This window comes from Rhamphochromis sp. 'chilingali', assembly GCF_963969265.1.
Source record: "Rhamphochromis sp. 'chilingali' genome assembly, chromosome: 8".
Taxonomy (NCBI): Eukaryota; Metazoa; Chordata; class Actinopteri; order Cichliformes; family Cichlidae; genus Rhamphochromis; species Rhamphochromis sp. 'chilingali'.
The window spans coordinates 37,153,381-37,167,042 of NC_137935.1; the positions used below are offsets into that span (position 1 = coordinate 37,153,381).

The following is a 13,662-nucleotide window of genomic DNA, read 5'->3' on the forward strand; positions in this document are numbered from 1 at the left end:
TGATATCCCTGTGTTTTGTTTTTTGTTTTGTATTTTTTTGTCGTCAGTCCAAGTCAGAGTTACCCTGATGATATTGTCAGGAACTTTTTTCAGACTTGACAAAACTACAGATTACTGAGCCACACAACTCCCTGGTAAATTCGTAAATTCATGAATTGTAGTCATGCTCAACTCTTAAGTAATGTTGAGTGATATCAGGAGTTAGGGTGATATGACCCAAAATTCATATCTTGATATTCTTTAGCTGGATGGCGATATAAGATATATATCTTGATATGTTTTTTAAAGCCATAAAGTAAGAACAAAAAGAGAGTTCTTAGTCAAAGCTGTGTCCCAAATCTCACATAGGCACTTTTATTAACATACAGCATAGATGTACAAGAAAAAATTACTCTGAAATAAATTATCAGCATTTATTAAATAATAATGCTCCATAAATAAAACATAAAAAAATAATGTTGTTTTTGTGCATAACAAAAAAGCTCACAATTGTGCAGTCAAAATGTAAACTAAAAGATGCTGAGCATAACAACAAAGACAGACCGCAGCAGGTTTCGTGGTCAGTAAACACAACCAGAATTCATACATAAGGCGCACTGTCGATTTTTGAGAAAATGAAAGGATTTTAGGCCAGTCGTCAACGTGTTAACCCGGTTAGCTCATTAACGCGTTGACGCCGTCCAGCCCTACGCACGGGGTCATCTACGGTAACTCGTTAACAGAGATTTGCCCCGTTAATGCAGTTATGGCCTTAACGTCACACTGGCAGCACTAAAATAGTAATCTTCAAATGTTTTCTTTTTACTGACCAGCTCCTCTTTGATAGCTTCCGTGTCCATCTTGTCGTTGCCTGCAGGTGAAGCGATGGGGGAGGGGGAGTTGTGTTCAGTGAAGGGGAGAGGCGAGGCCGAGTAACGTTGTGTAGGGACAAAAGTGGACGAAAGAGAGGCAAACTTGCGGCTCCACAAGTATAATTAAAGTAACATAGACTATATCGATATAAACGATATTGTCACATCTCATATCTCGTATAAAAATATATCGATATATTTAAAAAGTCGATATATAGCCCAGTCCCATCAGGAGTCATTAACAGATCAAAAGTAATGTACCCAATTTTTCTCAAATAAAGTCAGTTAATCTGGGTTTATTTGACACACACATAAAACCAAAATGGATTCCAGTAGGAAAACAATCCTCCCCGGCTGTGTATGTGTATGTCTGCAAATACTGCAAAAAATCTTGTGAAGACGTGATGTTTTTCTGTCCTTGTAAATTGTGTGGCTTTGAAATGATTGCAACCTTTTACTGTTTTGTTGTTTTTCACTTACCTTTGTGTTAGATTGGCAAAGCTGTGACACTATCATTGGGTAGAAAAGTTGATGACCATTTCTAACACAGCCGGCTGATTTCAGGATCATCTTTTTGCTGGTACTAAATTGAATTGTGCTCCCACGGATCTTTGTGAAGTGTCAGCACGAGGCTTGGTACATAGATGTCACCAAATACACCCACCAAAGAGGGAAAAAATTATCATGAAGGCCTGAAGTTGACATAAACAAAGAACCCTTTCGCTCTTTGAACACATTTCCAAGTTAACTTTCAACAACCTAAATCCTTTATGGATTGTGATGTGTTCAGAAGCTGCAACCTGATTTCTTCTGACATCATTGACATGTCATCAATACATTCCATTGAACCACACATGCTTTTAGCTTTCATGATGCTGAGGGTTTTAGTCAATGAGGCTGCCTCCTGACATCTGACCCACGTTAACTCATGGACTGAACATACACACACACACACACAATGGACAACTGTACCCTCAAACACACAATAATAACATGGAGTGAACCACCACTCACAACCACTAGCACTTTATATAGCCTCTGTAGAAATTATCCACACCCTCACTTACCTTAACTGCACTACTGTATAGCCCTGTGTAAACAATCATTCTGTACATACGATAATTTTTAATCCTACAACTGTTTACAACTTGCATAGTTCCCATTTCTGTATAGCTGTATATCTCAGATTCCTGTAAAGTTATTTATTTCATATTCTGTATAGTTTTTCATATTTATATCCTGTCCATATCCTGTACATAGCTTGTACTCACTACAGCCTGTACATACTTATAGTTATAGAATATTCACAACATACTTCATACCGTGTACATTATAACATAATAGACCCATTTCTGTAATATACTTACATATCTATATTATTGCTAATATATATTGTAATATATCTATATCACTAAGCACTTCTGGATGGATGCAAACTGCATTTCGTTGCCCTGTACCTGTGCATGTGCAATGACAATAAAGTTGAATTCTATTCTATTCTATTCTATTCTCTTCTATTCTATTCTATTCTATTCTATTCTATTCTATTCTATTCTATTCTGTTTGTTTGGTTTTGGCAGCAGTCACTGGCCTGTGCTTTGCTGCCCCAATATCTCTTGCACTTTGATCAGATATGAATTACAGGAGCTGATTCTTAGTGTGTAAAGGGCATCATCTGCTGTTTTGTTATGCCTATGCATGCCTCAGAAATTACAGTAGCCAAACAGAATTTGCATGCTTAGGAGTGAAGAAATATGTTCATTTGAGATGGGGTATTTTTTGTTTCTTTTGAAATGTAGAACTGTCTATGTCTGTTTGTGTATGCATTATTATCATCTTTGCGTTTTTAATTTTGTCACTACCAACAAATACTCAACTTTGCCACCTGCAGCCCTGCCTCTGCTCTTTTTGTTAGTGCTATTGTCTCTAAATTATACATAGCAAGTCTCACTACCATCTGTACACCTTATCTTTCATTCATGTTGCTATCCTGTGACAAATCACCTGACACCTGTCTCCACCCACTCCATCTTGCCTGAATTCTCTCCGCCTCTCTTGTGCATTTGTATGTCTGCCTTTGTGAGCACAAAGTGTAATATTTTGAAAACAAGGAAATATGGGGACCTTTGACTTGTTCAGTTTAGATTCTGGTTTAGGTTAGGTTAAAGATATTGCTATCAGCACACGTGGTATGAGACAGTCATGAGATCGAATAATATAATCATTAGGCACCTTGAGTCAACTGTTGTTGTGATCCGGGACTATATAAATAACACTGACTTGAATCACCTATAGCTTTTTATATTACCGTATATCCAATAATAGGATAAATTTATATCTTCATGTAATTTAATTATAAAGCTGTCAGTTTCACTGTAATTTGTGATTTACACCAGTATGCTGTGTTTTCCTTAAGTTATCTTCAAATAGAGTAGGCTGCTGGTGATCAGTAAAAAATTGCTATGTTTTTATTGTCAAGATTATTAGATACTTTGTCATTAGATTCTTTCTCAGGATCAAGGGTCGAGGATTAGCTTCTTAATTTTACCATATGAGGAAAGAAAATCAAGAGTTTGTAGCTGGGGTGCTGTTTCTTGGATGGGAAACACCCAGCTGCTTCTACTGATGGGTGCCAATGATATTCTGGGCAGTTTTAATCATCTTCTGCAGAGCTTTCCGGGCTTAGGCCTTGATCATCCCATTGTGATGTTTCCAGTTAAGAAGATTTCTGTTGCTCTTCTTTAGAAGTCAACAAGTACTTGAAGTTGAGTTGTTTTTGAGCTTTCTTCATTAGGGTTGAGATGAGTGATAACCACAGCTTCAGTGATGTAAAGTATTTCGCCTAATTCAACAATCGAGTCCTTAGTTCTCTTGATCATAAGCAGTGGGTTGTTTAGTGAACTTTTACATGGTAAAAGCCTGGGCTATGCTCTCACGCTTTGCTTTCACCTTATTTTTGTCTTTCCATATGTTAGTAAATTAAGTATGTAATATTCTAAATATTATATAAATAAAATGACAGTTAAATATTTTTAGAAAAAAACAACAGAGTTGGGTCAAATTTCAGACTGTTGATTTCATCTCATCTGATTTGATTTCACACAAGCCTTTGCATACAGGACTTTGCTACTCATGATACACAGAGTCACCGTAGAGATGTTACGTCAGCGCATTTCTCCCTTCTTTCACCACCCTCTTCTTTAGGCTGCATTCTTTCCAAAGGCACTTTAGCTTGACATTCCCACAACCCTCATTCTCTTTCATCTTGACTAAAGCTATCATAAAATATTTGTACCTTATCTACATCAATCTCCCATTCCCTTCCCAGATTAATGTGGAAGCCACTGCAGAAAAATATATTCTGTAGTTTTGGGATTGCTGAAGTGTGTGTGTGTGTGTGTGTGTGTGTGTGCGTGTGTGTGTGTGTGTGTGGGTTTTTTTTGGTTCCATGGCTCCATCTTGTGGAGAAAGATCAGAAGTGTGGGGAAATGCAGAGCACTAAGGGGTCAATATCTGCTGCCTACTGGCTGCTCCCAATAGGGCTTAAATATCTTGGACTCTCCGCCAGTTGCGCTTAGAACTGAAGAAGTGTCTTGGATGAGAGGTGTAACATATTCAAGAAACTTAAAGAAGTCCAGTCGCTTTTCTTTCCAAGCTCCTTAGATTAACATGATCTGGATGACGGGGAACCTTCACAGGCTCATAAACCTGACAGCTGCAGTAAAAAGTACTGTGATTGCTCAATGAGTAGGAAAGCAAAATTTAAGTACCTGTTGATGCCTTCTGCGTTTTCATTTTTGAGTTGTTTCCATAATTCTCCTGATTTGATCTTTTGCACATCGAGGGGCTGCTGTCTTGTGGCTGGTTCTAAGCTTTGGATAGCTTTAGCTTTGGACAATTTGCCTTTCTTTAATCTTTATAATGTCCATGTCAGCTGGGTGAAGGGGATTAAACTGTTTGATTAGGTTTGTTGTTACCAATGTTTTCATGGCTGACCCCTGAACCCCTGGTGAACTTTGCATCTTCACTCAGAGTGAGGAGCTTCAATGCAATATTTTTGTGTGGCTGTGAGTGTGTGCATTACTTTTTGCCTGCATCGTGTGTTGCACATTAAACAGACCAACCTGAGCCTGACCAGTTGGCCACCAATAAGGGCTGAGGACATTGGCAATGGGGATTTTCTGGTCCCTGGCTAGCCAATCAGCGCATCTCTAAAACATATGACTGTGGTAATTAAAACATGCCTCAGACAGGGTTTACTTACTAAAACAATCACTTAAAAATATATATATACATATATAAAACGTGGGTCCTTTTTAGGAAAAGCCACAGATTAGTATAAAAAACTCCTGTTAACAACAACGGTAAATAACATTACTCATAAGAGAACAGACTTTACTTAACTGGGACTCATTCAACTGAAAAAGTACCACAGTTTAGACAGAACAGAGATAAGACCTGGGTTTTCTTTCTTTCCTTTGCTAGCAGCATGAGAGAAGCATTCATTTCCTGTAACATGTTCCACTCTGCTTCTGCTTTCATTGTGATGCCTTCCTTTAGCTGCTTTACACGTCTTCCTCTTTGCTGTATACACTGGTTTCACAAAGGAAGACAGTGCAACTAGGAACCCCAGCACTCTACACAGCACATGTAACATGTCTTGTACAAAATTCAAAAGCAGAGAGAGTTGATAAAATAGAAGGTTTTGTAGGATTAGAAAGCTGTAGTGCTAAATGAGGAATTGAATTGGAACAAGATGACTCGACTAAATATGAAGGTACGTTACCATTATATGGGACATGGCATTGTAACTCAACTCGGAAGTTCTAAGAAATAATGGCTAAGATCTCTCCTGAATATTGCTCTACGAGATCGATGTATCTTTTGTCATTATAGCAAGCTCGTACTGTAGTGCTGTGCAAATTCTGTGTCTCTGTGTGTACATATACAGTTATGTTTAAAAATTGAATTACTTGAAAAAACAAAAACTGGGTGCACAAGTTGATATTATTTAGGATTTTCTGTAATCTGAACAGGCTCAAAAGTATACATACAGACTTAAATACATTTCTCAAAAACTTGCAACAGTTTTTAATCAGAGTATACCATCAAGTCAGTTAGGTTGCAGAGGGAGTTATTAATCAGTTCCAGCTGCTTTGGTGTCGAAACAGGTGCACTAGAGAGGCAACAGTGAGCGGACCCCCAAACAGGAATGGTTTTACAGGTAGAAGCCACTGACAATTTCCCCCTACTCATCTTTTCTGACCTCTTTTTCACTGGTTTTGCATTTGGTTAAGGTCAGTGTCACTAGTGGTAGCATAAGAATGGCTCATCAATATGTGCTGTGGCCAGAAGGTTTGCTGTGTTTCCCAATCCCCCCCCAAGACAGAATCACTTGTCTGATCAGGACCATACCATTACATTTTTTTTGTTCTCAAAGATATTTTTATCAGATTAAAACGACAAACAAAAAGAGATACACAAAAAATTCTTATACAATATGTGAGTAGGTAGGCTTCACGATGATTGCTTAAGCTGACATAATAAAATACAGCTTAATAACACAATCACATTAGGGCTGGGCTATATCATACCGTTCACGGTAATACCGGTGTAATGTTGGGCAACGATAGGAAAATGACATATCGCGATAGAATATGGGTAAAACGCGCATGCGCAGTGCCTTTGTTTACATACGCACATGGCGGCGACGCAGAATGAGAAGAGCGAAAGCGGATCGTTGAATGAAACGGATGAACCAGAACTGGTTTGTAAAAATGCTGCAACTTCAGTGGTGTGGAACTGGTTTAGCTTTCGTCTGTCAGATATACAACAAAGCACTATTTTTGGTAGAGCATGCTAGCAGGCCGTCGTTATTACCGTGTTTTTTGGAAAATACGGCACACTTAAAATCAATCCTTTAATTTTTCAGAAAATCGACAGTGCCCCTTATAATCCCGTGTGCCTTATGTATGAATTCTGGTTGTGTTTACTGACCTCGAAACGATTTTATGTACGCGGCGCTCGAAAATCTGTCAAATGTTTCAGTACGACTTTGCTAAGCTACGAAGCCGCACCGCTTGATGGATTGTTGGAGCATTACGGCTATCGTAGGCAGGAGCCTCGCGGAGTGATACGTACTGTGCTTCAACATAATATTACAGTACTGTGTGTGTATAACCTCTTTTTAAGTTTTGTGGATATTATACATTGTTATGCTGAGGATATGTCGGCCAATTTCCACTGGAAATGTCTTTTGGTTAAACTGTCAGCAAGGATTTGCATTTGCACTGTAAACTTTTTATATAACTTTAATGCACATAAAAAATGGTAAATGGCCTGTATTTATATAGCGCTTTACTAGTCCCTAAGGACCCCAAAGCGCTTTACATATCCAGTCATCCACCCATTCACACACACATTCACACACTGGTGATGGCAAGCTACATTGTAGCCACAGCCACCCTGGGGCGCACTGACAGAGGCGAGGCTGCCGGACACTGGCGCCACCGGGCCCTCTGACCACCACCAGTAGGCAACGGGTGAAGTGTCTTGCCCAAGGACACAACGACCGAGACTGTCCGAGCCGGGGCTCGAACCGGCAACCTTCCGATTACAAGGCGAAAAAACAGCTGCTTGTTTAAGTGTAAATACATTGATGGGGTTTTTGCACTAATACAGTTGTGGAGTTGTAAAGTATTTTGTCTAGTGTCAATTATATCGTCAGTTATATCGTTATTGCAAATTTTCAAATGTATATCGTGATAAATATTTTTGGTCATATCGCCCTGCTCTAAATCACATATCTTTTAATTGTTGTTTACCCCCTACCCATCCCACACAATAACTCTGTCCCTCGATCCAGGTTAAAAAAAACCCCAAAAAACCCCCAACAACAACAAAAAAACCGAGGAAAAACAGAGGATTTGCTGAGCAGCCGAAGGCTGGAAAAATATTTCAGGAATTGCCTCCACACCTTGTAAAACTTTCCGGTGGTGTTACTAATCGAATAACAGATCTTTTCAAGGCTTAAATAACACATAAGGCGCCTCAGCCCCGTCCATCTTAGTAGGACTGCACATTTCGCTACAAGGGAAGCAAAAGACACTGACAAGGTCAGCCGTGCATCAGCCTCCCCATTAGTGCCAAAAATAGAAACTAATGGATTAGGATCCATATGATATTCAAGAATTAGAGACAAAGGTTGAAATATGTCCATCCAGAATGTTTTGAGTTTAGGACATGCCTAGAACATATGGATAAGAGAAGCATCCTCACTCTCACATTTATCACAAGAGGGGTCCACATTCAGAAAAATACAAGCTAATTTGACTTTTTACCAGAACGGTTGAGTCTAACGGGCAGTTATCTTTGCTTTGGAAATAGACCCAAGATATAATGCAGCGTGTATTTGCTGCCCAATAGTAATACTGGAAATTAGGCATTGCCAGGTAGGGATGGGTATTGATAAGATTTTCACGATTCCGATTCCATTTTCGATTCTGTTTAACGATTCGATTCTTTATCGATTCTCTTATCGATTCTTTTTAAAAAAGGAGAACACTAAGTTCGATTAGCTTAGAACTTCGTTTTATATCTTCTCTTTGAACAAGATAGAAATTTAGGAGTAACATGGTCTTACAAACCCAACAGTGAGATCTTAAGAGATCCAGCCTACGGCTCTTCAATGGGGTGTCACAGGGTGCCCAGGAAAAAAAATTGTAAATGTAAAATAATAAAATAAATATTCTTCTGTAGCAATAACAAAGCATAACATAAATTATTCAGTAGCAATTACACAAGAATATCCAGTAATGTCCCTGCCTACAATTAAACACATTCACTTACCTAAAATTGGGGGCATCTGCTGTGGCAAATGGGTTCAAGCCAGTGTTGCCAACTTAGCAACTTTGTCGCTATATTTAGCGAGTTTTCAGACCCCTTAGCGACTTTTTTTTTAGAAAAAAAGTCGCTAAAAAAAGACGTGAAAGCACGTATCGCTTTTACTCTCAACAAGCAGTGGGTGCTGTAACGCAGTCAGTTCTTCTTTTACTCTTTTACTCTTATGCTGTTTTGTGGATGACAAGGTTTAAAACTACTTATAAACACACACACACAAAGTAACTCCACCAGAGTGCCTATTTCAGGTCACTTTTGCCGGTCCAAGCCCGGGTAAAGGAGCAGGGTTGGAATTGTGACATTAAAAAAAACAATAATTGCTAAAATAAATTTAATTTGTAGTTCTAAATAAACTCTAAATGCATTTAGGACGTTTTTTTACTCACTTTATGTCTCTTCCACGATGTTATTTCTCTCTCCAACAACATAGGTTACAATTAGATTAGCATGACCAATTATGCAAATTAGGCGATGACGTCATTTAGCGACTTCTAGCGACTTTTAGGACAACCAATAGCGATTTTCCTTACTGAGGAGTTGGCAACACTGGTTCAAGCCTTTTACCACAAACTGAGTCACTGCTCGGTGACATTCGTCTATCCTGGCCTGAAAGGAGACGCTACCGGTAGACTGCAGCGAGAACTGCCAGCATCTGAGCCAGACTCTGTCTGTCTCTCTCATCATGGTCACCTAAATGCACAGTAATGGCAGGTTTTGTAATAAGGCAGATCGCGCTAACATAATATGCACTGTTAGTTGATTATTTACCTGCCACATTAATGGGAGAGGATGTGCAAACGTTACCGCTGCTGCTGGGTTGAGATTCACGAGTCCGGAGCGGAATTAAAAACATGACATTCATTTAAGGTTATCACGTGTTTTGTGAGAAAATGCTTTTGCATATTCGTAGTGTTTCCTCCCTTAAATTAAGTATCTACTTTGCAAGTATTGCAAGTTGCCCTGTTGTCATCCGTTCTCGTAAACTTTTGAGCCGCTTACGCGCCGTGTTTCCTGCCAGGTAAATGACGCTCCGCAACGTGGTGACGTCATTCGGGGCGACTGGAATCGATAAGGGAATCGTTTGCAAAAATGTCAAACAATTCCAAGGAATTGAAACAGTGGGAACCGGTTCTCAACAAGAACCGGTTTTCGATACCCATCCCTATTGCCAGGCCTCCATTACTCCTGGGCTTTTGAAGATGGGCTTTAGTCAATCAGGGGCATTTGGCTCTCCATATATAAAATGATATAGTTGAATCTAAAGAATCAAAGAAAGATTTGGGGATAAAAATCGGTATTTATTGGAAGAAAGAGAAAAATTAAGGGAGTACATTTTGATTGAGTTAATTCTTCCCACCAGAGAAGTAGAGAGAGGGGACCATTGTGCCAGGTGCTGTTCTGTATTATTTAATAAATAAAGGAAGTTCACTTTGAAGAGACAGTTATGCTTCCTTGTAACTTTTATACCTAGATATGTAAATTGATTTTGTGCTATTTTAAAGGGGAGAGTAGAATAGTCATACACTGGTGCTCCTCCATCCACAGGAAATAACTCACTTTTATGCAGGCTAAGTTTTTATCCTGAAAACTGACCAAACTGATTAGTTTCCCTCTTCTCTGGGCTTCTCAGTTAAGAAGGTTCTTTATCTGGTACCAATGAAGGTGTATGGTTTCGGGGTGCAGTCTCTGTCCTGGGGCCGGCTGGGAGAGACGAGAGAAGTTGCATGTGGCAGCATTGATGAAAAATAATTAGAGTCTTTATTGTTGTAATTACTCCATGTGCTGAAGTGAATGTAACACCTGCAGCATCAGCCTCATATATAAAGCCACAATAAGCAACAAATCAAATCTCGGCTATGTGCCTGGGATGACCTTCATAATAGGCAGTTAGACACGCAGTTAGGCACGCACGCAGGCAGGCAGGCAGGCAGGCAGCTGAGATGACACCAACTAGAGCAGCATGTGTGGTTGAGCAGTGGGGCAAGTGATTGAACTGTGGCAATGGTTGGGGGAGTGAATGGCAGAGCTGTCTAGAAGACTGGAAGGCCGGGGCTCCTATTTTTACCTTTTAGCAGCCTCCTATCACAACAGCTGTCCCCGTCAACTCTTGTCTGTACACCAACAGGAATAGCCAGCCTATCATAGTGCTCCCTCTCTTGTCAGCCCTGCCGTTTCACTCTCTACTTTGTATGTCTCTGGCTGGTCTTTCAGATCTATTCCTCTTTACCCAGTTACTGATTTGGTCTGTTGTTTGAGGACTACTATAATACAGAAGTTGTGGGACTGCTTCATTTACAGGTAGAATTATTTATACTAACTTTTTTTTTTTTTTTTTTACAACAAGTGGTTTCTCCTGCTGAATATATATGACAAGAATGGGGCCTTGAGGCTCTACAGCCATTGCCACTATTTATGGCTAGAGATGGACAAGGGGGGGCTTTGCCAACTGAAAGTAGCATTACACAATACAACTTCCTTGGTTCTTGTTGTAGTCCACATTTTTCTGCTCAGATGTTGGTCAGTAAGTGGTCCCAGTTAACTTACTTTACATTTATGTTTTCTTGGAAAGAATGGAAACTTATCAGCTTGTGGCAGATATGGTGTATACATTATGAAAATAATGTTATGATAGATTTTTACATTCACATTGATTCACATTGTCTATAAATTATACAGGATGAATGAAGCTGTGATGTTCTCACCTCCAAACTTCACTGTTGGTATAGTGTTTTTGGTGTCATCTGCAATTTTTTTTGACCTCCAATCATGGTTGCATTATGGCATCCAAATATTCAGTTTTGGTCTCATCTGACCAAACCATATTCTCCCAGTATTTCACAGGCTTGATGAAATGTTGTTTAGCAGATTTTAAACGTGTTTCAACATGCTTTTTCTTGAGCAATGGAATCTGACCACAAGTGATTTTTGGCCCTTTGACAACCCTTCTAATAATTCCTTTCACTCCTCTGTCTGAAATCTTGTGGGGAGCACCTGGCCATGGCCAGTTTATGGTGGTTTATGGTTTATGGAAACGTTTTTTTATGCATTTTCCATCAAGCTAGCGGATCATCTTCTCCGTCTATGACCCCCTTGCTGAGATAACAGTCCATTTCTATCTGCACCTTCTCCTCCAGTGTGCAATTTAACAATTAGTTCGCCCATGTTTGGACTTCTTCTGTGTTCTAAACGCGGAAATCAGTCCGTGGATGATTACATTGCTCTGCCCATCAAAAAGTCTGCGCATGCGTGAATATATTGCCTATCGTTAGTTATTGGACTGACGATTGTCCGTTGGAAAATATTTACATATTGCCCAACCTTAGCCCCAACAGTGCTCACTGGAATCGTCCAGTGCCAATAGTATGCTTGGAAACAATAAGGTTGTGAAGGTCTTGCGAGAGCTCATTGGTTTTACAATCATGAAAAGTTTCTTGTGCGGCACCTTGGTTTTCATAGGCCATCAGTTGAGACTGAACCAGCTGATATTAATTTGCACAAAATGGCAGGATTGCTTTCTAATTACCGATGAATTTTAATGCCTTTTTGCACCTCTCTTTCTTGATGTGTTCAGTACTATGTAATAATAGATAGATGTCGTTACCAACATCTGGTGATAATTTCATATCAATAGCACCTTGATTAGTGACATAGTCAGTACTTATTTTTACCTGCTGTGTATGTTACAATCATTATAGTAGTATAGTACTATGATACGTGACATTGTGATACACCATTCTAATTTGATATTTTATATTATGACACAGTGCTCAATTTAACTGTCAAATGTATATGATTGTGAGATTTACATAAAACATTTGTATACACCACATAGATGTTGGCACTCACAATGTCCTTGGCAATGCTTATGGAAACTTTATCAAGATTAGCCCACTTGTGTAGGATGAGTTACTTTTGATTTTGTATAGTTGTTTTTACAAAAAATGTTTACATTTCTTAGAATAAGCTCTAATTTTGTGCTCATTCTTTGTTTTTCTCAGTGCTTTGTCATTAAAAACAAAACGTTACTTGCGCTGAAAATTCAGTGCGTCCTGGTGTGTGAAGAAGTTTCTCTTAACTGTGTGTAATCTTCCTTTCCTAGCTTTCCTCCACCTCCTTCACCTGCTTTCATCTCACCCATCACAGCCCATGACAGCAGATCAGCCAACATGGCATTTTCATCTCGTTTTTCGTTCTGGGAACAAAAGGGAAGTCTTGTTTAGATGTTTAGTAGAGCACATTAGTGTGATGGGACTACTATGGTGTACTAACATCTCTATGTTTGGATTTGTGTGGCATTTGGTGTGGCACCCCACTTCAGATTTTAATGGCTTTCACTTATTTTATGTTATACTTAACTAACGCAATTTAAATGCAGTAAGTGCATTGGTTTCAGCTCTTGAAATAGTAAGACAATTTTTACAGCACATTATTGCACATTTTATTGCACTGAAATAAAAATATTTTCATGCAAAAGATGGCTCTCAGAATATGTGCATGTTTTGTAATTAGCATGGTGTGCAATGGATCTAAGCTATAAGATTTTGATTTGGTTTCCTGTTCAACACATTTAGATTAAAGAAGAGAACAAGCCAGCAAACAAAAGTGTAAGTAAACAATGGCATTAATTAGAGTTTCTGGGTCTCATTTTAGAATCGTCTTGGTTCTTGACATTTAAAATCCAGTGTTTTAGCATGGTCTTTGTATTTATATTTCAGTTTGAAGTGTTAGGATGACACATTTTATGGCAAATACCCTGTATATATTGCCATCATCTATTTCTTTGTTGTTTTTTAGGTTAAATCTGTGAATATATTTAAAAACAAAATGTTTTGTTTATAGCACTATTCCTGAAATATTTGTGGCAATATATTTTAAAGCAAATGTAAAGCTTTCTGAATTATTTAAACTACAA

General features: G+C 38.8%; 1 protein-coding gene across 8 annotated transcripts in view; it reads left to right on the top strand.

The window, feature by feature from the left end:
• Positions 1-13,662, top strand: part of myo18ab (myosin XVIIIA b) — a 128,332-nt gene that overhangs the window by 17,637 nt on the left and 97,033 nt on the right. For 2 of the 8 annotated variants that reach the window (XM_080888693.1, XM_080888694.1), the window contains exons 1-3: positions 10,908-11,048; positions 12,850-12,953; positions 13,320-13,354. The exons of 2 other annotated variants lie outside the window; for them this stretch is intronic. In XM_080888693.1, coding sequence (XP_080744819.1) covers positions 12,917-12,953; positions 13,320-13,354 — 72 coding nt within the window. In that variant the 5' untranslated portion in view covers positions 10,908-11,048; positions 12,850-12,916. Of the gene's footprint in view, positions 1-5,488; positions 5,629-10,907; positions 11,049-12,849; positions 12,954-13,319; positions 13,355-13,662 lie in introns of those variants that run through there. 4 more of the 8 variants (XM_080888697.1, XM_080888698.1, XM_080888695.1 and 1 more) reach the window with 3 other exon arrangements.